This window comes from Aedes albopictus, chromosome 2 (assembly GCF_035046485.1).
Source record: "Aedes albopictus strain Foshan chromosome 2, AalbF5, whole genome shotgun sequence".
NCBI classification, from domain to species: Eukaryota; Metazoa; Arthropoda; class Insecta; order Diptera; family Culicidae; genus Aedes; species Aedes albopictus.
This window is the reverse complement of record NC_085137.1, coordinates 8636306-8663140: the sequence shown is the minus strand read 5'-3', so window position 1 is coordinate 8663140 and position 26835 is coordinate 8636306. Positions and strand designations below refer to the sequence as shown.

At 39.8% G+C, this 26835-nt stretch overlaps 1 protein-coding gene across 13 annotated transcripts in view; it reads left to right on the top strand.

Annotated features, from left to right (window-relative positions):
• LOC109398296 (dachshund homolog 2) overlaps window positions 1–26835 on the top strand; it is a 140077-nt gene that overhangs the window by 75242 nt on the left and 38000 nt on the right. For 2 of the 13 annotated variants that reach the window (XM_062849108.1, XM_062849103.1), the window contains 6 exons: window positions 5947–6101; window positions 6408–6461; window positions 22462–22672; window positions 22758–22867; window positions 22968–23162; window positions 23827–24090. In XM_062849108.1, coding sequence (XP_062705092.1) covers window positions 5947–6101; window positions 6408–6461; window positions 22462–22672; window positions 22758–22867; window positions 22968–23162; window positions 23827–24090 — 989 coding nt within the window. Of the gene's footprint in view, window positions 1–5919; window positions 6102–6407; window positions 6462–22461; window positions 22673–22757; window positions 22868–22967; window positions 23163–23826; window positions 24091–26835 lie in introns of all 13 variants that reach the window. The other 11 variants (XM_062849106.1, XM_062849102.1, XM_062849104.1 and 8 more) reach the window with 6 other exon arrangements.

Here is a 26835-nt window from a genome sequence, read left to right as displayed (position 1 = left end):
GGAATAAAGTATTCATCTTTCCTCAACCTAGAAAGTATGACTAATTTTTTTAAGCAACTCAGTAGATGTTAGTAGGTCTCGAAGTTATTATGAATTTTTAGCATACAAGTGTGAACGATGGAAACCCGCCAACAAAATGACTTGTTTTATTTAAAGTGAAATGTTACAGAAAAGAACTCATACAAATCTGAGGAGCATATACATACATTATTGAGTATTTAAATATTGGACATGAATGCCAACATATTTGATAAAGTTTCTTTAATAAAATATAATAATAATAAATTTATGTTATGTAGGGTAAAAGCTCCCTTAGTGGAGGTAGTACCAATAGTGGTGGTAGTGCCAACTTAGCACTATTTCGATCAAAAAGCTTGCAAATGACATTTTTAATAGATGCATCATAACTAATAAATAACATTAATTCAGTTTTGTGTTCAGGATTCGCCGAAAAACCTATTTTAAACAATTATTTTCCTTAAATTTTTTGCTCCTTTGCACCTATAGTGGTGGTAGTGTTCCTATAGTGGTGGGCCCCATAAGAGTTCAATGGGATGCGCCACTATAGGAACCAATGTTAAATTTTACCTCTATAATAGGAACCGTGTACCTATAGTTGGTGCAAGTGATTTATTAGCAAAAACTGAAATAAACAATGGTTTTTACATTTTTCCTAGCAAATTTAAGTGAAAAACTACCGATTAACGTTTTCAGACTTTTTATTTTATGGTATAATCAATTTTATTCAATTATTTTACTACAAGGAGCTACTAATAGCACCACTATTGGTACATTCACCCTATTTCCCAATTCAGAACCAAAAGACCAGCAGGAGTTTCATATACTTAGATATCCTCACCAAAGTGGTATTTGTTTGCCACTAAGTGTTTCGGTTCTCTAAAAGGCTGAATGACTGAATGACAAGCTAGTTCCATCCGCAACTAACGGCAATGCTTTTCTTCATTTAAACAGATAGACAATTTATAATAAAAAAAAAAATTATTCGGGGTAAAGGAATTCTGGGAAACATCATAATCATTTCAGAGGCATTTCAGGATGTTCAGATAAATTTCGGCGTTGCGTTCAGGAAGCTGCAGAGGATTTTTGGTGGGTTTCAAAGACGTTACGCAAACGTTGTGCGGAGGGGGGGGGGGGGAGGTTTGAGAAGTCTCAGATGCATTACATGACGCCTGAGGAAGTTTCGAACTCCTTGAAACGCCTCTGACCTGCAATACCTCGAAACGCTCCTGCGTAATCTCTTTGAAACGCTCTTGAAATTATCATAATCAATTTGAAATGCCTTTGGAACCCTATAGAACGCCTCTAAGAGGCTCCAGAAACCTCTTGAAACCCACTTGAAAACGCCTCAAAAAAGCTATCAAACGTTCCTAAGATCTCTAAAAACATCCTTTAAAAGTTCCTGAAACTCTCTAGAATGCATGGAAATAGCCCTGAAACCACTTGTACCGCTATTTAAAGGTTTCTTAAAAAGTTTCTGAAATCCTCTAAAACAACCCCCTGTAATGCCCCCTGAAACCCGTCTTTTAGGCTCTGAAAACCCCCTTGGTCTCATCTTAAATGCCCAGGAGCAAAACCTGTTCTCGCGATCTAGATTCCCTAATCAAAACCCAAACTTAATTTATGCACAAAACTACCTCTTTTTCATTCAAGTGTCATGTTTGAAAATGTTACCTGAGTCTACAACGTGTTTACTATTTACACTCCAATTTTCATATGCATTTACTGTAAATTTATGGTAATAAATGTGACTCAGTGTTGAAAAATAAAATGTTTTTGCCATGATTTTTTACTAAGATGAAAAATTACATTGTGATGTATGGCAATATTCGTATGACATATGTTCGTTACAATCCTTGGCGCTAAACTAGAGTCCTGTCAAATTTTCAGCCATTTCGGTGGTTATTTAATGGTGGCCCAAAAGCAAAATAGGTTTATATGGGAATTACTATGGGGAATTTTCAAAAAAAAAGTATGACTTCATCCAAGCCGTAATGCTCTACAGCGCGGAGAACCTTTTTTTAAAAATTCTCTATAGTAATTCCCAAATAAACCTATTCTGCTTTTGGGCCACCATTAAATCACCACCGAATTGGCTGAAAATTTGACAGGACACTAGATTGCACCAAGGATTGTTATAAACACGGTAACTTTGAATATTTAAAGACTAAACTTCTCGAGTGTAAAGGCTTTCTTTGAAAAAAAAAAAATAAAAATTCTGGAGATTCCTTTACAAATTTTCCGAACGATGTTTTTATAAAAACTTCCATGGTTATCCTCGGAATTTCCTTCAATGTTTTTCCAATTGGAATCCTCAGATATTCTTCCATGATTTTTTTCATAAATTCAATTGATGAGTCCTACAGGTATTCTTCAACTATTTCATCATCAGAGTTTATTTTTTTAGAAATTTCTCTGAGTTGTTTTAGAAAGTCTTCAAAGAATTCTTTCAGAAATTTCTACTGAGTTTATTTTGGAAATTATTACATGGATTCATTACGAAAATCCCCCAGAGATTCGTTAGGAATTTCTATGCGGTTTATTTTTCAGAAAACCCTGCACGAGTCCCTTTAGAAAGTTTCCCTTGGACTCCTTGCGAAATTGCTACACTGTTTTATTTAAAAAAAAAATCTCCAGGGTTCTGACAAAAAAAAAGGAATTCTTCAAAAATGACTTGGAGATGTTTTATTGAATTAACTAAGAATTCTTTCAGAAATATCTTCGGTGGTTCCATCAGAGATTATTTCACGGATTCCTTGAATAATTTCTCTGAGAATTTCTTCAGAAACATATCTATGACATCGAAAATTCAGAAATTCCAACAGAGATTCATCAAGCAACTTTTCTAAGGTTGACTTAAGAAAAAGAAAAACACAAGGCATTCGTTCAAAAATTTCTGGAAGGATTTGATTCATAGATTTCTTCAGAAATACCTTGAAACCGGATTTAATAAAGTTTCTCAGACATTGCTCCAAGGATTCCATTAGAAGATCTCCTATAGATTCCTTAAGAATTTCCTCACAGGTATTTTCCTTCCAGGAAACTTCTTTCTCTTCTTCAGTAATTTCACGATTGAATCTTTGAAGCTCTTCTAAGGATTTCTCCACACTTTCGTGATGTATAATACCCATTGAGGAGCCCCCCGTTTCACCACTGAGAACAAAAACAAAAATCACGAGTTCCAGTTGCAGGATCGAAGGTTTCTTCTCACAAAAAGTCAAATTTACCCAAAAGTTTCGATGAAATTTCGTTGTTTTCGGGAGAGAATGCGATCTACATGAAAGTTCTACGAGTGAGGTGAGATTTCCCAGCAAAGGGAAAGAATTATTGAATTTAATGGGAAAACAAAGATTTCTGTAGGGCCGACCTGCCACACAAAACCAAAATGTCATTATTCATTTCTAATATTACCTGTCAGAAATGAATAAAAATGCATGTTTGTTTCATGCAATTGCTTCCAATCTGACATTTGATCTGTTTCAAATAGTTTTATTTTTGTGGCCTGATTAAATTGACAATTTGTTTGAATTCACCTCAAATATTTTTGATTTTACCATGGATTTTTTGCGTGATGTATTTATTCAGAAATTCCTCCGGGGATTTTGCATGATAAACTTTCATGGATTTCCTTAGAACATCAAAAATTCAGATTTGGAAAATTTTAGAAAATATTTCAAAAATTTCTTCTTTAAAAAATTCTCCCAGAAACTATTCTAGGTGAAAACTCGTGCAAAATTCCCTTCAGAAAATCTTATAGAGATTTCTTTAGAAATTCCTCAAGGGATTCCTTCAAAAGTTTCTGTAGAGATTCTACCAGTCATTTCTTCAAGGATTTTTTTAGAAAATCTTCCTTAGATTCCTTGCACAGTTTCCTCAAAATTCCTCCAGTAACTTTTTCAGAAAATTTTCAATAAATTCTTGCAGAAATTACTCATACAATATTAAAACCTATCATAAAATATTTCCGTTTATTTCCCAGTGGTTTTCCCAGAACCCTTAGAACCATCAGAAATTCCTTTTAGAAACACCTGCGGGATTTTTTCTCAGAAGCTCTTCTAAGAATTACTGCTTACTTTCCTCCAGATTGTTCCAGGATTTCTATTAAAAAGCCTGCTGTGGATTCCTTCTGAAATTGCTCTATGAATGCATTTAGAAAATCTTTCATGTACGGCTTAGGAAATACCTTCGTGAATTTCTTCTGAAGTTCTTATTGATTTTTTTTCCAAAATGTCTTTCCAAGGATTCTTCTTAAAAACTATCCTTGAATTTCTTCACAAATTCCTCCACGGATTTCTTTAGAAAATTAGAAATGTGGAATTTATTCATCAATATCAGCGACTTTACAATACGGGATATTTTGGGCTTAAAAAATGAACATATATTGAAACTTTTGTTTAAATTTCTAAATGAGATTGCCTATTTTGTTTGATACTGTTCCCCTTTGTTTGGTATTCTTTATATTCAGCCTTGAAGATTCGTTTCTGATGACCCTCTGACCCCTCCCCCTCCCCATTAGGATTTCTGGATTTCCGGAGACTCGTTTTACGATTTGGCGTGATGTCCTCTTTCAAGATAGCGGCTCTGTTATGCTTCACTGACGTGTGAGCCTTTAGTTTTAAGTTATTTTTATAATGTTATTTGAAAAGATAAAGAGGTTTTGTGCCTTTTTGAGAAAGATTTCGTTTTTGAAATGCGGAAATCACTCAAAGGGGTTTTTCCCTCTTTCAAAATTTCAAGTTAAAATAAACAATAACAATAATAACAATAATCAGCGACTTTACCAAATATTTCAAAAATATTTATCTTAAGAAATTATTCTAAATGTTATCTAAGAAATTCTTCTAGGTATTCATTCTAGAAGATTTATAAAAAAACACGTGCAAAATTTCATTCATAAAATCTTATAGGGATTCCTTTAGAAATTCTTCCAGTGATCCTTTCAAAAATTTTCCTCAGAATTTTATCAAGCATTCCTGTACAATGTTTTGCATGAATTTCTTCAGATATTTCTCCAATTAATCCTTCAGAAAATTTCTATAAAATTCCCTTCGAACTTTCGCCTTGGTATCTTTCAGAAAAATATTCAATGGTTCTTTGGAAAATTTCTCCATTGGTTCCTTCCAGGGATTCCTTCTAAAATTCATACAGATATTTCTTCAAGAACTTCTTCAGGAGTTTCTTCAAAAAATTGTCCTGGATATCTATTGAAAATTCACGAAAACAAGAGGTATTTTTACAGGGATTACGTCAGAAATTTCTACGGGTGTGCTTCCAAATGCTTTTTTTTCTGATATTCTACCAGGAATTCTTCCAAAGATACCTCTTGGTAATTTTCCTCGTTTTTTTTTCACCTTAGCTATTTACATCCAAACATCTGCAAATTCTATTATAACAAGCATAGAAATAGTGGAATTGATCTGCGCAATTTTGACATACCCAAATACGGCACGCAACATCTATCCAGTTCCTAGGAACTCGCCCGGAGGTCAAAACCGATCCACCTCGGAGAAAGCCTATCAAAAACTGTCCAAACAATGGACCACGGCTCTCGTCAAACATTCGCCGACTGACCGACCGATCGGCCGTCCCCATTTCACACCGCTCGATGCTGATTGAGCTGACATCTCTCCGTCTTTGTGTTGGGGTCTTCGTTCGATTCGTGACGGGTTATAATTATCGCACGCCCCGAAAAGGGCCGATCACAATGCAAACGCCAAAATCAATGAGTTGGAAATCATTACGCTTGCTTACTTTCGTGGACAGTGGTGGAAGCGAGTGAGCGAGAGGAGGAGAGAAATTTTCATCCTTTCATCCCGCGCTGCATTTCTAATATTACACCCCAAAACTAAAAACCCCCACGCGCCTAGCTTGTACTAACCGATTACCCTGTCTTAACACCAGTAACTCTCTGCTATCGCACAGCTCTAGGCCTGGCAGACCACCGAAACGAGGCCCCGTGGGACTTTCGATGCCGGCGTCGCACATGTCGCACCACGCCGCGGCCGCCGCCGCCGCCGCCTCGCAGATCAAAAAGCACCGGCTGGACAACGGCGAGTTCGTCTACGAGAACGGACATCTGAACGGTGAGTGTGATGGTATTTTTTTTGTTTTGTTTTCTCGTCTTTTTTGAGGGGGATAGATTGGATTCCGGGTCTCAGAGGATATGTGATCTGCACTCACAACTATAGCGTTGAGGCTTAGGGAAACTGATTTGATTGGAAATGATTTGTATTATTGACACTAGCACAAAATTGGCATAAAAATCCCAAATCAATACACTGAAGGGTTAATAGCCGAGGAAACCAGAAATAACATTTTCTAATATCTTTGCTCGAAATCTAAGAAATATAACATAAATCCTACTGACTGTTTCTGTTTCTTTCGCGTAGGATTAACCAATGGAAACAAGCATGATTTCTACCTTATCTCAACTGGATCCTCAGGTTAGTTAAATACAATAGAGTAAACCTCGTCAATGCTGCTTCTATTTTGTGTTCGCATTTCTGAGTAACGCGCCGAATACTGGATAGAGGCGAAATACTGACTATCAAATGGGTTTGATTTCTGTAAAACATTTATGGCCACAGACGCCAATCACGTATTATACTCCATTTTCTTAGGAATCAAACGGTAGGGTAAAAGGGTATAATGCGCCCCACCGGGGCAAAACGCCCCTCTTAACTTTCAAGCGATTTAAGCGCTTTTCGCATGCGTGATCGATTAGAAATCTCAAATATTGAAGAATTATTGCCATCAAGCTGGTCCGTTAGTGGATTGGTACAGAAAAGCAATAAAAATATCAAAAAGTCTGAAATCTCTTGTGAGCAGGCTTTATTGTAAACGAAGCTAGTTCTGTTCGCTCGTGTTACTTTGCAACTTTTATGCAGTTAAACACTTGTTGAAAGACCCTCCTAGGATAAGCATGTGGTGGAATTATCCCCTGGGACAGTTTTATGACGGGGCTGGACGTTTTTCTTTAGAAGGGGCGTATTGCCCCGTTTGTTTTGAAAAGGCAAATTTCGGAACGTTTTCGAAAAACGTTTAAAAGCTTCCATAGCCACCTCTCCAAAGGCAAAGTACGCATGCAACACTTCACTAACTTTAGTAACAATGATTTGCAGTGAACAATAGATGGAATAAGGCGCCAGTTTCAGATATATTGCCATTTCTGCTAAGGGGGGCATATTATGCCTGTTTGCCCTATTATCCTTGATTTTAATCTGAGTTTTACTTGCAGTGCGTTGATTTCAGCGCACTACAAATAAATTTCGGATCATCAATCATGTTGGGAACGGAATTACATTTGAAGGATTTTACCCTCGTTTTCCTTTCAGTGTGAATGTAAGTGTGATGTAGCACCTTTTTATAAAACTGTATCAGATGAAAAAGTTTTATCATAAAAATTTCATATGACTTTCCTGACACTTTTTTGAAAATTTGGCTTTGGCTTTGGTTAAACGAATGTATGGTGTAGTTTTGAGCCATTTTTTAACTAAAGAGTTATTAAAACTTTCATTCTAGGATCCGTCTTGTTGTTCAGGGATACCTATAAAAAAGTAAGCCTTATGACTATTTTTGGAAATGCCTCCAGGAATTCCTTCCAGAATTCCATTCGGTTTTGCTTCGGGGGCTACTTTGGGAATATTTCCGAGGATTTAGCAAGAAATTCCTTTGAAATTTGGGGGATTTCTTCAGGGATTTTTTTTTCGGATGATTGCCCCTCCAGGAAAACATATTTTATGCCGTTATACGCATACTTGTCCCATGTTATATGGTATTCCCATATGATATGGGACAATTCGGCGTAGAACGGCAGTATATCACTGTACTTCTTTAGAGATTTGCCAAGAAATACATTCGAAGATTCCTACAGAGCTTCCTTCGGCAACTCTAGAGTATCCTGGAATTTCTATAAGAATTCCTTCGTGAATTCTGTCGTTGAAACTTGCAGAAATTTCTTCGCAGATTACTCCAAGTTTTTTTTTTAAGATTTTTTCTAGCAATTTCTTCGGAGATTCCTCTAGCAATTCTATCGAGAATTTCTTAGGGGATACTCTCGGAGAATCTTCCGGGGATTTTTACGGGAACGCCACTATAGGAATTGCTTCGATGATTTCCTCAGGGTTTTTTTTCGAGCAGATTTCTCCAGAAATGCCTACGGTGATTTTTCTACGAGTTTCTTCCTCTTTTCTGTAGGGATTTCTCCAACAGTTCTTTTGGTGATTTCTACAGGAATTCCTTTGAGTATTTCTGCAGAAATGTCTTTTGGAATTCCTGCAGGAGTTCCTTGGTGGATTTCCCCAGGATTTTTTTCGATGATTCCTCCAGGAATTCCTTCGGGGATTCCACAAAAAATAAATATTCAGGAATCCTTCGAGAGCTCTTTTGAGAATCCCTCCAAGAATATATGTGGAGTTTCCTCAGGTATTACTTTGGAGGTTCTCTAGCAATTCCTTCGAGAACTCATCCAATGACAGCGAGCACAACTTCTTCTTCTGATTTCTCTTCTTCATGACGTGAAGTTCTAACTGGAACAAAGAGTACTTTTCAGCTCAGTGTTTTATGAGCAATTTTTAAAAGAATTCTTCTAGCAATTTTTCGGAGATTCCTTCAGGGATTCTTTTGAAGATTCCTCTAGAGCGCTCTCAAGAATTTCATTAGGGATACTCTCAGAAATTTATTCGGGTAACCAGGTGTTCTCCAGAGATTTCTCCATAATTATTAACTGAGATCTTCCTCTACCAATGACCACCCTCAGAATAATCATTCTGAATACGCACACCTTCTCAGCTGTGGTTATAGAGGCCATGTGGTGCAACAATTTTCTCCCAGAATTATTTCTGGAATTCCTCCACAATCTCCAGAAGCTTCCGATCATGCTGAGGCCCCCGTGGGTCTTGTATTAGTTTTCCGGATGTTCATGCCTGAAGTTACTTCAAAATTCTTTTTGAAACTCCGGGATAGGTCCTTCAAGAGGTCCTTGCGTAGCAGCTTCAGGATTTTTTTTCATTAGTTCAGATCTAATTTCTTGTAGAATTTATATAGCAGCTATCCCTTCTGTGATTTCAAATTCCCCAGGGAATGCCTAAGAGAACTCCTACAAGAATTCCTCTAGGAACTCTTCCAGAGATTCCTCAAGAAATTCCTTCAGAGATTCTTCCAGGAAGTCCTCCAGGGAGTCCTACAGAAGTTCCTTTGATGTCTCCTCCAGCAATTCCTTTGGGGATTACTTCAGGAATTCCTCCGATGATTACTTCAGGAATTTCCTTGAGTATTCCTCCAGGATTCCCCAAATCATTTATTTGGGGATTGCTCCGTGCATCGTTTTGATCAGGAATACCTCCGGGACTCCTTCTTTTTTTTCTGGGATGTTTCTAGGAATTCCTTTGCCGATTCCTACAAAATTTCTGTCGAGGCTTCATTGATTTCTCCAGCAGTACATTCTTCTAGGACATGGTTCCCCAAACTGTGGGTCGCGACCCCCCAGGGGGGCCGCCGGCCTTCATTCAGGAGGTCGCGAGGGACAGTCGAATATTTTACTGTACCAGACAACAAATGAGGGGATTTCCATGGTGGGTCGCGAAAAGTTCGTCTGCTGGTAAAAGGTGGTCGCGCACCACGAAAGTTTGGGAACCTATGCTCTAGGAGTTTCTTCAAAACCTGCCACCTGAGTAACTCGCACTGAGTGCGAGCGCACGTTACGCACCGGTGGACGATCTTTCGAAACCAGGTCGCCAGCCGCCAAGAGGCCAGTACTTCTGGTAGACACACCAGCGTGAAGTGTCTTCTGGTGTTTTCTTGTCATGATTAGGTCGGTCCACCGATGCTTGGCCGGCTATAAGATGTGATACGTTCACAATAGAAGCGTTGTGACACCGGCCAGCGAGGCGGATTCAGGACCTAAAGTTTGGTGTTTCGGTTCACCTTCGCAGTGAAGGACAGGCGGAGTTACTTCTCGAGTTGCTCATGCTAAGCCTGACGGATCAAGACGAGCAGAGTCTAGTCTATTTCGGCTACGGTCAGAGGGCCGACAACACTGCTGGTTCTTGTTGCGGAGGCAGTTCTCACAGAATCATGGCGCCAATCCGAAGCATCTCCGACACATGAAGAGTGACGATCTTGTGGGCTTCGAGACTGGTTAATTGACTGACCACGGAACGAACACGGCACAGGACGAAAGACTTCCGGCCCCTGACCTGCAAGAGATTGAGGAGGAGGTTGGCCGGTTGAAAAACAACAAAGCCGCTGGAGCAGATCAACTACCAAGCGAGCTTCTAAAATACGGTGGAGAAGCACTGGTGAGAGCACTACACTGGATCATTACCAAGATTTGGGAGGAGGAAGTATTACCGGAGGAATTGATGGAAGGTATCGTGTGTCCCATCTACAAAAAGGGGTACAAGTTGGATTGCGGGAACTACCGCGCGATCACACTACTGAGCGCTGCCTACAAGATACTCTCTCAAATTTTATGCCGCCATCTATCACCGATTGCAAGAGAGTTCGTGGGGCAATATCAGGCTGGATTTATGGGTGAACGCGCTACAACGGACCAGATGTTCGCCATCCGCCAGGTGTTGCAGAAATGCCGCGAATACAACGTGCCCACACATCACTTGTTCATCGATCTCAAATCGGCGTATGATACAATCGATCGAGAACAGCTATGGCAGATTATGCACGAATACGGATTCCCGGATAAACTGATACGGTTGATCAAGGTGACGATGGATCGAGTGATGTGCGTAGTTCGAGTATCAGGGACACTCTCGAGTGCCTTCGAATCTCGAAGAGGGTTACGGCAAGGAGATGGTCTTTCGTGCTTGCTGTTCAACATTGCTTTAGAGGGTGTAATAAGGAGAGCGGGGATAAACACGAGTGGAACGATTTTCACGAAGTCCGTTCAGCTGCTTGGTTTCGCCGATGATATTGATATTATAGCTCGTAAATTTGAGACGATGGCGGAAACGTACATCCGACTAAAGAGTGAAGCCAGGCGAATCGGATTAGTCATTAATGTGTCGAAGACAAAGTACATGATGGCAAAGGGCTCCAGGGAGGAATCACCGCGCCAGCCCTCCCGCATTTATATCGATTATATCGACGGTGATGAAATCGAGGCTGTTGAAGAATTTGTGTACTTGGGCTCACTGGTGACCGCCGACAACGACACCAACAGAGAAATTCAGAGGCGCATTGTGGCAGGAAATCGTTCTTACTTTGGACTCCGCAGAACTCTACGATCGAATAAAGTTTGCCGTAACACGAAGTTAACCATCTACAAAACGCTGATTAGACCGGTCGTCCTCTATGGGCACGAAACATGGACCCTACGTGCAGAGGACCAACGCGCCCTTGGAGTTTTTGAACGAAAGGTGTTGCGTACCATCTACGGCGGAGTGCAGATGGAAGACGGAACTTGGGGAAGGCGAATGAACCACGAGCTGCATCAGCTGCTGAGAGAAACAACCATCGTCCATACCGTGAAAATCGGGAGGCTACGATGGGCGGGTCACGTCATCAGGATGTCGGATAGCAACCCGACTAAAATGGTTATCGAGAGTCATCCGACCGGTACAAGAAGACGTGGAGCGCAGCGAGCTAGGTGGGTCGACCAAGTGGAGGACGATCTGCGGACCCTACGCAGAGTGCGGAACTGGAGACAAACAGCCATGGACCGAGTGGAATAGAGCCGGCTACTATGCACAGCAGAGGCCACCCCAGCCTTAGCCTGCGGTAGCCACCTGCACCTCGCACTGTTGTCGCAGTACCGTCACGGGGTCTTCCGTGTCAGTGATCTCGTCTAGGTTTTAAATCTTCAGGAAGGAACCCCTTGGGGTATCACTATAAACGGAACACAACTGGTGCCATAGGTACGGTGTGTTGAAGCAACTCTTCTCGCTTTGGGAGCTTGATAACGTAGCGACCGTCTTCATTTCGGACGGTGTGTTCGACGAAGTGTTCCTGGTAGTATCACGCAAACGGAAACTAACCTTTTGACTACTGCACCTCTTCTATCTACCTGAAGCGTTTACCAGCTTGTCGAGTGTGTAAGGACTGTTGAACTGCTAGTTCGCGGTCGTGGTTTTCCAGCATGTACTCTCCAGAGACGACCCATCCAAATTCGGTGTTCTGGAGCAGCGGAATGCCGTTGTTGAGAGATATTCGTTCGTAATGAAGGACATGGAAGAAGCGTGTGGTCCCCCAGAATCATATAGATGTTACTGGTGACCGCGAATGTCGGATAGACGAGGTCGACATGCTCTGGTATCGACCATTGACGGGTGTCGTGAACACGGAGAGAGGGAACGCTGGAAGTACTAGGTGTACACGGTAGCTGAGCTGGAACTTGTGGAGTGGACTTCGAGTACGCTGGATTCGACGGAATGGATAGCATTTCCTCGACAGCGACGTAGCAGGTAGATTCTTCAGATTGGGTGATGGACGTAGACTTTTCGAACAGGTGCGGGCGAAATGGGAAATGCGGGTGAAAGGCGCACTTCAAACAATTTAGATATTCTTTTGTCTTACCAGTTCGGTGTCCAGCTTCTGGAACGCCGTACACTGGTACAGATAGTGTCCCTGTCCAAACTTCTCGCTCGGATTCTTCGCCTGGAACTCGAAGATGTTGAACTGTATGCACTCTTCGGCAGCGCTGCGACGAGGAATGCGACTGATTTATGCCGAAGCTTGAGCTTGATGCGATGAGAATGAACGAATGTGACCGAGGAAACTGCGTGCAGGACTCGAGCACCACCTGTACGTACGATGGCATGGAAGTCAAGTCATCAGCAACTGCGCTGGATGTTGAAGAGGTTCCTCCCAGAACGGGCGCGACGTTCTCGTAGCATACACGAATAGAGGCGGACTGTCAGCTGGTTAACCAAAAAGGAACTGCCGGCTGGTTCACCCAAACTCGATCTTCGGCGGGTTCTTTACGCATCGCTGGAGTGTCGAAAAGCGCTCGAATGTGACACTTGATGTGCTGCCACTTGTTCTCGAATCACAGCGTAAGTGCCCACCAAGCGTCCTTGTTTCCCTGCACGCTGAACCAATTGGTTTAGGAACAAAACGTCGTAAAACAACACGTTGAATGCCAAAATATCGAAAGAGACAAAGCTTTGAAAGACAAACGTCAAATGCCAAAACGCCCCAAGGACAAAACGTAAAAAAGAGAAATAATGTGGGAACTTTAAGGTGGAACATCAAGAAATCCAATTGCAATTTTGCATACAAACTTTAAAGGCACAAATCTGACGAACGACACATCGAACAAAACAAACCTGGCTTTGCTCACTTGCAAAAAGAGGCAGCTTTTCCAAATCGAGAGCATTTGTTTACGAATTTTCAAAATTGATGCTTTTGAAATTGTGAATAGGGGACCAAGTCGGCCATTGTGGCAGCCATTGTATTCTCTGAAGTTTCTCCTCAAATGAATATAGAACTAACTTTTTGTTACATTACTCATTTTCGACATTTTGGCATTCGACGTTTTCTGTCCCTAAACCAATTAATTCAGAGAACAGGGTTCCAAGGACGCTTGGCGGGCACTTACGCCGCGATTCCAGAACAATTGGCAGTTCATCGAAACTGAGTATTATGTCAATAAATCGTTAACGGATGTCTATCATAAACATTTGATTTGATACTAAATTGAAGAGTGAAATCCCTTTGTAATGTAAACAAAACAGTCAATTCCAAACCAGTCTGTTTATGGTTGAAAATTGATTTAGAGCCGCCAAAAATTCGATAAAGCACAAACGTTGAGCAAACGAGATAAAATAAAGCTGCACATCGCGTGTTCAAGCCTAAATTGATGCCGTCTCCTGCTCCGCACCGTCCCTGACATCATCGCCCTAAATATTGTTCAACCGGTTCACCAAAAAAAAAAAATATCTATCGACAGCACTATTGCGCGAGAGCCCCATAACAAATTTATGTGTGCCATACTTATAATCTACATAATCGCAAAATCTAGACCCATCCTGACAGTGGCCAATCGATCGATCTTGGCCTATGCGTTTACGTATACATCGTTCTTGGTTATCAAAAATGCGCTTTGCAGAGCCTCGCGCGTTCTGCGATCCGCCTAAAAGGTATTTATGCTAATCGCGTCAAATAAATGGCAGGTCTGGGTCTCCCTTTCCCGCCCGGGGCCAATCTCAGACAGAGTATTGCGGCTAAATAGGACGGATGACCCACGAACCACATTTACATTCCTCCGAGAATTCATATTGATCAAAAATGCAACTCGCCAGACACCAGGAAGAAAATTCGCCCCGACGAGCGCCGACGCACCGCAAAACATGGAAATTAGAGAATTTAGACACTCCAGAAATGCCAGCCACACCACTGAAAGGTCCGAGACTCCTAAGCATACGCCAGATATTCGGGAAAAGACCTTTCTGCAACACTCGGGGTGAAGAAGAGGAAACATAATAATAAATAACAGCTGAAATCGTTTAAAATGATTATATGGGAGATGGAAATGCAGCTTAATTCGTCGAGGAACGCGGGCCGGGGCCCGGGAAAGCGGAGAAGATAAGGATTCCGAGGAGGTAAAAGCCATGCATGTTCGCGTCGTTGTTCCGCGGAAGGTTGGCTTGATTTGGGGAAGGAAAGTGCAGCGGGAAAGCATGTTTGGACGTACGACGGCGGCCGTTGTGTGCGCTAATCGATTGGTTTGATATTGGGCGGTGGAACTTGGCCGGGGTCAGCATCGGATAGTTTGAGCCTGGCTGCAGTAGTGGGAGGCCAGTTGGTCCGACAAGGAATGCTAATTGTTTAATTGCATTTTACATTCCAGAGATGCTTTCGGTGAGATATGCAATCGCAACATTTTTTATGACTTTGGCTCGAGATACTGACACTCTCGGTGTTTGCAGCCGCACCTTATTTTGACGTAGCACTACGTTTCAGAAGCTCCTTTACTTTTTAACCAAGTCCGTACCCAAGAAAATTTCAGAAAAAAATGCGTTTCTGTATTATAACTTGATCTAATAAACTTGTTTCTCTAATATCTAGAGCAATTGAGCATATAAAAGCATGATTGCATCCACATATTGTGGATGAATTTGCATAGATTGCCATTGGAGATTTCGCTACTATTTATGTATTTACAGTGATAAACACCCAATCATCTCTACACACCTGGGTAAGTCTTTGCAAGAAGTCTTACCATTAATATAAAAGGCATCCGAAGTAAATATTTAAAGATGTTTTTTCCAAAAATTTCTCAGAGGACTCGTTCAGAAAACAGTCCACGAATTCCGAACATTTTTGCAGCAATAGAAACGAGACGCCATACCGCACAGGCCATGTTTATTGCAAAGATCCTGAAGGGTAGTATAGATTCATCGGCACTCCTATCACAGATTAATTTGTACGCTCCTGCAAGATCGCTTCGAAGACGGGACATTTTGCGGCTGGATCGGCGAAACAGTCGTTACGTACAACACGACTCTATACGGTTCATGTTGTCTATTTTCAACGAAGTTGCTTATCTGTTTGATTTCAATAATTCCTTGGCTTCCATGCAGCAACGCTTCACGATGCACTTCCGAAACCTCAACCGAGTGAACCATCAGCTTTAAGTCCAGTTTTAATTTTGACGATTGTTGTTTTTCCTCTTTTGATTTGTAATTTGCTTTTATCTATGTATGTATTTTTTTTTTACTTCATTAAGACATAGTCAGATGAAGATTGGTATTAAATAAATAAATAAATAAATAAATTCTCCCAGAAATGTCTCCATGGATTTCTTAAAATAAATCTTTCAAATACAACTTCAGACATATTTTCGAGGGATGCTTTAAGTTCCTCCATAAATTTTTCAAAGAATTTCTTCAGAACCTTCTAAAATGGTTCCTTAGAAAGTCCAAAATTTAGGTCACGCAAAAATTGTCCCTAATGTACACTTTTTGCATGCGACTTTATAAATTTGCGCATGGATAGTCACACTTTGCTAAAGCCTGCGGACGGAATTTTCGGAAGTTCTCCCTCCAGAAATTACTTCAGGCATTCTTTTTATAAAATAATCCGAGGATTCTTCCAAGACTTGCTCCTCCGGTTCCTTTATTTTTTTCAGGGAATCTTCAATAATTTTTAAATAAATGTCTTCAGGAATTTCTCCTGAAGTTCTTTCACGATTTTTTTTTGTGATTCCAGCAGGTATTCCTCCTGAGATTTCTGCAGAAATTCAAACAGAGATTCCTCCAGGAGTTCCTCCGAGTACTCCTCGATGTATTTCCCCGGAAATTCTTCTAAAATCTTCTCAAATTTGGAAATTTCTCATGAGATTTTTCTAGGACTCTTTGCAGGGAATTCTTTAAAATTTGTTTACGAACGTTTCCAGAAATTATTTAGAACTTCTTCAGGAATATCCCTGGGCTTCTTCCATATATTTCCCTAGGGATGCTTTTGGATTTTCTCCAGGGGATTCTACAAGAATTTGATGAAAGATTTATTCAAAAAATTAACTCCCAGTTTTCTTTTGGAAATTCCTCAATGGATTCCTTCTGAAATTTAATCAGGAATTTCTACAGAAACGTCTTCATCGAATCCTTTAGTAGTTTAAGTGTTTCTTCATAAATGCCAGCAAGGGATTTCCTCAGAAATTATTCCATATACATCCTATTTGAAAATTGTCAGAATTTTCAATTTTTTTTTCCAACGATTCTTTCGTTGGATTTCTTGAAGAAATTTCTGATATTTTGAGGAATTGCCTTTGAAAATTTCAAGAATTTTTTATTTGATAAATTCTGAATGATCAGTCATTTTAGAAAGAATTTCTTGAGATATTCCAGAGAGAACACCTAGAAATAAACCCTGAAGTAATTCCTGAAGATATTCTTGAAGGGTCCCAAGAATTCCTGAAGGATGGTCTCGATATACAGGGGATACTCAAAATAGTTGGAACAGGTAAAATTTTCACTTTTCAAAAAATATTCAACCAGCTGTAACTTTTCGAAAAGGGCATCTAATATTCTCGAATATTGATGAACATACAGTAAAAATGAGTATCCTCTGTATTACCCCCTGGAGGAATGTTTGAGTATCTTCTGGGAAACCCTTTGGAGGAACTTGAAGAAGAACCTTTTAAGAGTTTTCTGGAAGAATTTCTGAAAAAAATGCCTGAGAGAATCCCCGGAGAAGTTCCTGAAAAGAACACTGACTGGAGTTTCAGAAAGGATTCCTGCAAAAAGAAATCTGAATTTTTGAAGAATTTCCTGCAAGAATCTCTTGGGAGCTACTCAACAATGCGAATGTGAGGGAATCACTAGAGGAACTCATTTGTTTAGGAATTTCTACAGAAATTGATTTTTCTGAAGGAATAACTGAAGTTTTTTTTTTAAATTTCTAGATGAATTCCCAGGAACTTCCTGGTTCTATCTTTGGAGATTTTTTTACTGAACTCATAAAAAGAGCTTCTGCGAAAATTCCAGAAGAGCATCCAATAAAACATTTCATCCAGGACTTTCATTCGAATAACTGTTTGTACAGTATACACTAAAACCTCTTTTTATGCATGTTATTTTTATGCACTTTTAATTTATGCATCTTTTTTTATGCCCTGCATAAAAAGAGGGAAAGCTACTCAGAACTAATATTGTGCATAAGAATATTTAATAATGACGGGAACTATTGCAACGGCGGCCAAGGGGTGTATACAGAGGAGAGCAAAGGAAGGTTACAGGTTTTTTTTTTGTGTGTTTCTGAAGGTCTGATGTGCGTTACATGGGCTCCGAGTGGGTCTTAAGGGTGTTTCGGAGTCATTTCAGAAAGTCTTAGAGCTTTTTAGGCTATTTTCAGAGGCGTTACGGAGACGTTTTAGGGGTTTTGGTTTAGGAGGATTTTTTGAGACATTTCAGGATGTTTCAGACCATTTTCGGCGTGATTCAGCGGCGTTACGGAAGCGTTACGAAGGAATTTTGAAGGTGTTTGGAGCTTCTCAGATGCGTTACATGGGGTCCGAGGGGGCTTAAGGGGAATTTTGAAGGCATTTCTGAATGTTTCAGACCATTTTCGGCGTGTTTAAGAGGCGTTACGAAAGCGTTACGCATGATTTTTCGGGGGGGTTTGGGGCCTCTCAGGTGCGTTACATGGAGTCCGAGGGGATTTAAGGGGGATTTTGGTGGCATTTCAGGCCGTTTCAGAGAATTTTCGGGGGATTCAGAGGCGTTAGGGAAGCGTTACGGAGGAGTTCTCAGGGGTTTCGAAGCCTTTCAGGAGCGTTACATGGGGTTCGAGGGGGTTTAAGGGGGATTTTGGAGGCATTTCAAAACGTTTCAGAGCATTTTCGGCGGGATGCAGAGGCGTTACTTAAGCGTTACTAGGAGTTTTCGTTGGGTTCGAAGCCTCACGTGTGCGTTACATGGGGTGGTTTAAGGGGAATTTTGAAGGCATTTTAGGACGTTTCAGAGCATTTTCTGCGGAATTAATTGGCGTTACGAGAGCGTTACGGAAGAGTTTTCGGGGGTTTGGGGCCTCTCAGGTGCGTCACATGGGGTCCTAGGGGGTTTAAGGAGGATTTTGAATGCCTTTCAGGACGTTTCAGAGAACTTTCGGGGGATTCAGAGGCGTTACGGAAGCGTTACGGAGGAGTTCTCAGAGGTTTTAAAGCCTTTCAGGTGCGTTACATGGTGTCCCCGGGAGGTTTAAGGGGAATTTTTGGGGCATTTCAGGAAGTTTCAGAGCAAACTCTGAAATGCCTTAAAACACCCTTCAAACCTCTTGCAACGCCTTTTAAAGGCTCCTGAAATCTCATGAATTGCCCCTAAAACCCCTTCAAATGCCCCTGAAACCCACTTAATATTATTGAAATACCCCAGAATTCCCCGTAATCCCATGAAAACACCAAACAATCTTGACAGAACACCCTTAAAAGGTTCCTCAAATCCAACGAAACAACCCCTTAAAACGCCCCTGAAGCCCCTTGGAACCCCTTTTTTGGGCTCTCTGGGAACTTTCTGAAAACCCCCTTAGCCCCACCTCAACTGCCCAGAAGTAATACCTGTTCTCGCGAACTAGATTCTCTAATTAAGGCCCAAACTTAATTTATGCATAAATTTCCCTCTTTTTATGACTTTTAATTTATGCACATTTTTAATTTATGCAGTCCCAGCCATGTGCATAAAAAGAGGTTCCAGTGTACTTTGAGAAATTATTGGAGAAATGTGAGAAGGAATCTTCAAGCAGATCTAGACCATTGATCCTAGGTCCATAAGCTTTCTGTTCATTGCATTGATGTTTCCCTAAGGCTAGAATGAAAATAACAATATCGTATTTTTTTTTTGAGGAGCAGCAAAATTTCACCACACACACATAATTTTTAAATTATGGTATGGTAACCTCAACTTTGCATAAGACTTTGCCATATATTTTTCTTATGATGAGAAAAACTATGGCCGATAGCACGTTATTTTATCAAGAAATACACATAAGAGAAGTTCACTATGCTACAGGGGCGTTTATTTTAAAGAATTATTGTCATGATTAGGAAAAATCATCCAAATAATAAGCAATATTCCTCAGGGGCCAGTATATGAGGCGCTGGAATTTGAAAACCCTGGTTAATCAGCTCTGATCTTACCATGATAGCACTTGTCTAAACTGTAAAAATATCCTTAAAAGAGACGTGCGACTGATTGAATTTATACTTAGAGGAATTTTATATAAATATCCTGGTGAACGTCCTTTAGTATTCTCTAAGAAATGTATAGCCAAATTTTCGAGTTGAAAGTTTTATTTATGATGAGTAGTATTTACTAATCTGTGCGGCTTTTGAGAACTCCATATTAAATGTGCTTCAGAAGTTTCTTAGAGAGAATCTCCATTCGGAAGATGAATACAGTGCACTTTTATTAGGGTGTGAGCTTTTTTCAAAAGTATTTGATAATTGGAATTTGTCTGCTCTTCTAGAATTAAATCACATAATGACTGGATTCAAAAAAGTGGACACACAAAATAATGTAAGTCTTTGGATTGCATGCAAAAAAATTGTTGATTTTTAAACAAGGAATAGCATATTATGTGTAATTGATTCTATAAAAATTGCATCAAAATCGGTTTAGTATTGGCGCATATATTGTCGATACAATAAAATGTGGTTTTCGGAGCGGACCTGATGTGATGGTTAATGCACGTGACTATCACGCCGAGGACCTGGGATCGAATCCCACTCCCGACAAACTCGCAATATGTGAGCTCTTCTTTCGGAAGGGAAGTAAAGTGTAGATCCCGAGATGAACTAGCCCAGGGCTAGTTTTGGAAAGTTTGGGCATCATTTTTAAAGAATATTTTGGCTTCAACTTTGTTGTTAGCTCAACAAAATGTCTGAACATTTGACGGTAAGTTCTCCAAGTAAGGCATAATAAATGGTGAAAATTTCATCATAATCGGTTCAGTACATTTTAATAATTCAAACAAAACCCTTTTTTTAATTTTTGGGCACTATTTAACATTTTAAAATCAGTGTTTGACTGTAGAACTGGCAACACAGTTCCGATTTTTATTAAACTTTGACAGTGTTTAACTTTGTTCAGCCATACTTTCAGCCATACTTTCAATACTTTCAAGGTAGGAACAGATTGAATTTGACTAAACCAAAAACCGCACTTGCTTATTGTGACATCCCGGGTAGACGAGAATATCTAAATCATATCTCAAATCGAACATTTTTAAAAAAATAATGAATATCGCACGAATAGCTCAAAGTGATATGATATCAGTTTGTGTTCTTGTCGAAATAGCTGTAAATTTCAACATAATAACAAGTTTAGTTCTTCTGCACGAATTGGAATACATACACCCAGAGAGATGGCTCAATGTTAGTGAAATGCCATGTGATCTTTTCTAAGCTGTGGAAACGAAGAACCGCATGCTTTCATTTCCATGTTATTTACAACAGTGAGCTACAGTTGAGTGGTAAGCATCGCCGCCTGTGAATCATAGTCGTAGGTTTGATGCTGAATGCTGACAATTTTTAAATTTTCTCTAGAAAAAAAATGACAGATCTTGTCTGCAATTGTTTTGATCTTGTAATATCTTAACGAGCTATTATTGAACAGTTCACCATATTAGATTTTTCTATTATTTCTGATCTTTCACCTCTTAATTAATCAAATCAATAGCAGTTTTTGCTCTTCAGTAATTCAATCAATAATAACTAAATATGCTCTTCATCAGGTTTTTCCACCTACTCGGGTATAGTGCTACATATATGGCTATAACTTTTAAATGGTTTGATCGAAATGTTGACACAATACTTCTACATACATACTTTACACAGATAAAAATAATGACATTTACACGTCATGTAAACTTAATTTTAGTAATGTAAACTTAGTGTTATGATGGTTTACATGATATATCATGTAAATTTACGTTATATGTCATGTAAAAACTCAGAGTCATGCTGAATTACATGACATATAATGGAAGTTTACATGATGTTTCATGAAATTTACATGATATGACATGTAAACTTTTGTGATATCCCACGCTCCAATTATGTGCATCATATGTCACAGAATTTTACACTCTTTTTTCGATCTGTGTACGTACAGAAAAATGTTCATTGAAATTGGTTCAATATTTTTCGCTCTCCAATTTTAGGTAAAAAGTAATATTTTTTAAAGTGATTGTTTGCTCAAGGTTCTCAAATAAATAATAAGTCTCTTGTATCGACGATATCTCGGCCAACACTTAACTGATTTTGATGGATTTTTTTTGATTTTGTAGCTTGTGTAGCTAATGTATTCCTGTAAATGTAAATCAGTTATTTTCAGCCATCGAGCTCAGTCTTCAAAAATAGAAACCTTTGAGTTTGAGCCACCTAAAGTATTGATATTTGGAGGTATCGATCAGAGTAAGTAATATTACAAGTAACTTCCTGAAGAAGACGCAAATTAATCATCGAAACATCGGATGATTACTTCTTACTCTGTTTTGAAACTACACTGAACAAGTAAACCTTTGAGAGATTACTTCGTCAATGTTTGAGATGGATAATTTCCGTAATTGCTTCATTTAAGTTAATTGTCAGATGGAAAGCCTGAATAAAACAGAGTTTCAACAATAGACACTAAAAAATAATGCCTTGATTATAAAAACTAGAGTAGTAAGTCTGTACGCCTGTAAGGGATCAATTTTAAAGATGTTTCCTGCAAGGAATCTTTACGAGTTACAACACATAGTAGCATTCAAATTTATCTGTTACATTAGATTGAATTATATTCTCGATTCGATATTGAACATTTTAATTTAATGATAATGGGCAGAAACAAATATTCAGAACATGCTTCTACATCAGGTCGTTAAATTATCACATCACCCTTTAGTTGCAATTTCCCCATCCAGCCTCTCTGTGGTCAAATAATCCGGCAGCTCAGCGTGCATAATGCCCCGGCATCAACCGCAATTAATCGACGATTTGTGTTACAGATATCTCCCGGTTGGACAAGTCACCCCTGCTAGCCAACGGATACAACGCTCCCCCGACGCACTTGAATCACATTCCGTTCATGCAAATGAATCCTCATCCGGGCGGCGCCCACCCGCTGATGAGCCCCGGTGTGAACCCGCACGGAATCCCACGGCCGGACGGGTCAATCATCAAGGGCCAGAACATCCCGGGAATGGAGGCTATCGCGAGGTGAGAATTCCAACCCCTCTTTTGTTGAATGGTTTTGGGCGATGACAAATGTTCACTCTATAAATTTAACCTTTTCAATTCACAGAGCTGCATACGAGGACATCGTCAAGCACCTGGAGCGATTACGTGAGGAGCGAGGTGACGACAGGACAGCCGGTCTCGATCAGAAACCACGAGATCTCAGTTCCCAGAGTGGTACGTATGTTCTATATGGACAATTCTATGTCTAAATTGTTCTAGTAATCATATGTGTGTTGAAACTGATCTTTACCCTCACTAATTCCGATCCTCACAGCGCCCCCGCCAGACTCCCCGAACGGTGCCAGCCCGGTGCTGAATCTGTCCAAATCCGGCGGCGATCAGACCAGCGGTGGCGCCCCCAGTGAGCGAAGCAATCAAAACTCGCCCGAACCCTCGGTGCACGAGGAGGACGAAAACATCAGCGAAGCCAACATATCGGACACCGAGGAGCCGAACGAGAAGGAAGAAGGTAAGGAGCATCATGGGCAGGTGGTGGTGGCGGCGGTGTGTTGCATATGCAGTTTGCACACACGCACGCGAACACGAAAAGGTCAATGATCATCTCGCGCGGCGGCGGCGCGATCCCCTTGTTTGCGTTTTCTTGTCATTGGCAAGGAGCAGAATGGGAGACTATAAAATGCCTCATTGGATGCGTCTTAGGAAATTTGAATGTGTTCCTTATAAAATGATTTGTTTGTTTTTCGTAAAAGTAATTTCTTTGTGAAATCGAAAATACTTCGTTAACAATTTGCACTACCTCTCAAACATTTGAAGTGATCTATAGCATTAAAAATAAGTAAATATTTTTTATTTTTTCTTATACAAATTTTCAGCATCATCAATATTAAAACGATTTCTTCAATTCATTATGTGATTTGCACATAATTGTAGCAAAAACTTCGATCTTGAACAAACAAACTTGAAAACTTTTTAAATAGTTATTAAGGGGCGAAGCATGGGGCTGAAACGCCCTTAAGCCAAGCAATAATAATAATGATCACTACGTACAACAACTGTACAATTGCTTAGTAAACCTTTTGTCCCCTCAGAATGCATGTCATCCTTCTCGTTTTCATCCAAACTGACAGCACTTTCTTTTCACTTTCTTCCCTTTCCTTCCCCACCCCCTGCAGACATCAGTGACTGCGAGCGGGACATCTCGTCACCTGTTCCGGCCACGGTTGCGGTTTCGCAGGACATGGAAAGCCGTCAGCAGGCGGCCCTCAACTATTCCAGCTTGGCGGCGACAGCGGCGGCCGTGGCTGTTGGCAATGTGCCGACGGCACAGGACCCAACGCTTTCGTCGACGGAGACCCTGCTACGGAACATCCAGGGACTGCTCAAGGTGGCCGCCGACAATGCACGGCAACAGGAGCGGCAGACGACCTACGAGAAGGGTGAGTGTTTGGGTATTTTTGCAAGATATTGAAATCGTTTGGATGGATGCAGTATCGCAGTTCACATGAGTTTTACAATTAAACACAAAAATCTGTAGTGAAAGGGTAATCCACATCTGATACATGATTTAGTGGGACAAATGAGCATAGAGTAAAGTGGGGTAAGATGCCATTTTTCAAACTTTCATCGTTTTCAATGATAAATAGCCTCATTTGTTAGGCATTCAATTTGGTAACAGAAACAAAACAAATATTTGCTTGATACTTCAGAAGAAATGTTCATGAAACTATTGCATTTTAATCGATTTTTAGCGATTTAAAAAAATGATTCGTAAATCAACAATTACGTCCATCTCGAAAAATGCTTTTCAGACCTCCTTTTTCCCCTCTATGGGAATATTTGTAGTTTGGACTTCATTGATAACCTAGAACATCCTGAACACCATGGAATTTGGAAAAACGAAATAATTGACATACCAGTTATTCTACAATCTGAACTTGGATGTGGATTACGTTTATATGTATTCATTTAGCCTTCGTCAAGAATGTCAAAAAATGTTTTATATTCTGGGATGGTCCAGGTGTTCCAAACGGTCCTATAGTGAAGTCCTTCAAATATACAAGAATAATTTTATATATTTTTGCCACAAATAATAGCATTGCATAACATACTGGGATCCGTGAAGCTCTTGACATCCAAAATGTCGTTTATTGACACTTTAGGGATATTCCAGGTCAGCCAAACTACCTCGGAGTTCAGAACTTCAGGTCTACACTCGTAACAGTAGCCATATCTGTTATACTGAGTAACGTTGCATAATCAACCACGGTTACTGGAGCAATCTCAAGTCTACTAGCTTATTATAAACCTTTAAGACATTCAGGGTCGTCCAAACTGTTCTATGGTAAAGTTCTTCAAATCTACAAGAATAACTGTATGTGTTTTCACCATGAATAATAGTATTTCATAATTTGCTAGGTTCCGCAGAGCTCTTAAAATCTCAAATGTCATTTATAGACACTACATGGATATTCCAGGTCAGCCAAACTACCTTAGAGTTCAGGACTTCATATCTACACTCGTAACAGTATCCATATCTGTTATACTGAGTACCACTGCATAACCAACCGCAATTACTGGATCAATCTGAAGTCTTCTTTTTTATTATAAACCTTTGGGGCATACAGGGTCGTCCAAATGCAGTCTTTCAAATCTACAAGAAAAACTCTATGTGTTTTCATCACAAATAATAGTATTGCTCAATCTGCTGAGATCCGCGAAGCTCTTGAAATCTCAAAAGTCATTTGAAGACACTACAGGGATATTACTGGTCAGCCTGGAACTACCTTAGAGTTCAGGACTTCAGGTCTACACTAGTAACAACAGCTATATCTGCTATACTGTGTAACGTTGCATATTTATCCGTGGTTACTGGATCAATCAAAAGTCTACTTTTCCATTTATAAACCTTTGAGAATTCAATCACGACTGACCTGATATTGTCTGTTAACCTTTCAGGAGACTTACTGAACATGATAGATTCCAAATCATAGCTTTGTATAATGAAAGAAGTTACCGTTACACCCGTAGACTTTAGAATCTAAACTCAAGATGATATTTTCAATAAATTTAATAGAAACTTTAAAAAAAGGTTCTTAAACTTTAATGAATTTATGAAATTTGAAAATTTTCATACATGTTTTAGAAAAACAAATACCAATTCAAAACCGTAAAAAATAGTACATTTTTAGTAGTTCCTATTAAAATCTAGGATTCTCGGTATTTGCTATACCCTCGAATCCGGTGATACAGAAAAATCTGTATTGATACAGATTCTTGATTAAATAATCTGGCATCTCTGGTAGGTACTGTTGGGGCCGGGGAAGGTTCTTAGCCTGAACCGGTCCCGGTACACAACCAGTGTAGTCTCAAATGTGTTTTGAGCCTGTTTTTTTTTGCTAACTGTTCATCGGATGTTCACTATTACATTTAAAAAACCCAAATTAATCCACCTAGAGGTGGTAGTGCCTTTCTCGTCGTATATGTTCTCACGATCTTTCCGTCGACGTAAGTCAAAGTGTTCCTGAATCCTGATATTTTTTAAGAAAAGCAAAAATGCTTGCTCAAAGCCATCATTGAATTGACTTAGAACTTATTGATGGCACATACTCCGACGTTGTGTTCAGCGTAAAAGCAGAGCTGAATAATATCAGATTTCTCACAGTTGACTGCTTGAGTACCTTCACTAACATTGGGAGCTGATCAATATCACGACGATACTAACAAGCAAAGATATAACTTTTTAAACATTCACAGATCACTTTGCGGTCTTCGATAAAGTTTTTTTTGCACATTCTAGGTTATATTTTATTGACCGTTAAAACAAGAACGTAGTGAGTATAGTGAGACGTCTGTTTGTATGTGGGTTTAATATGTCAAGATTTTGTTCTCTTACACATATTTATCGCTTGCATTGATTGTATTTACTTTCGTAGTTCCGGCGAAGCATCAAACGCTGGTTGTGCAACCCTACCAGTAGTCTGTAATGTGGTATGAGCCTATTTTCTAGTTAACCGTTCCTCAGGTTATTAAAAAAGCCGTGATGTGATGAGTCGCATGGTACATTTGGTTACTTTCCGGAACAGGTTCCGGAGCACCACCGGGTCTCCCAAATATAGTCTGAGGCAATATCATTGCTAACGTACATCAGGTTACCTAAAAAAACCACGATTTGATTTATCTTA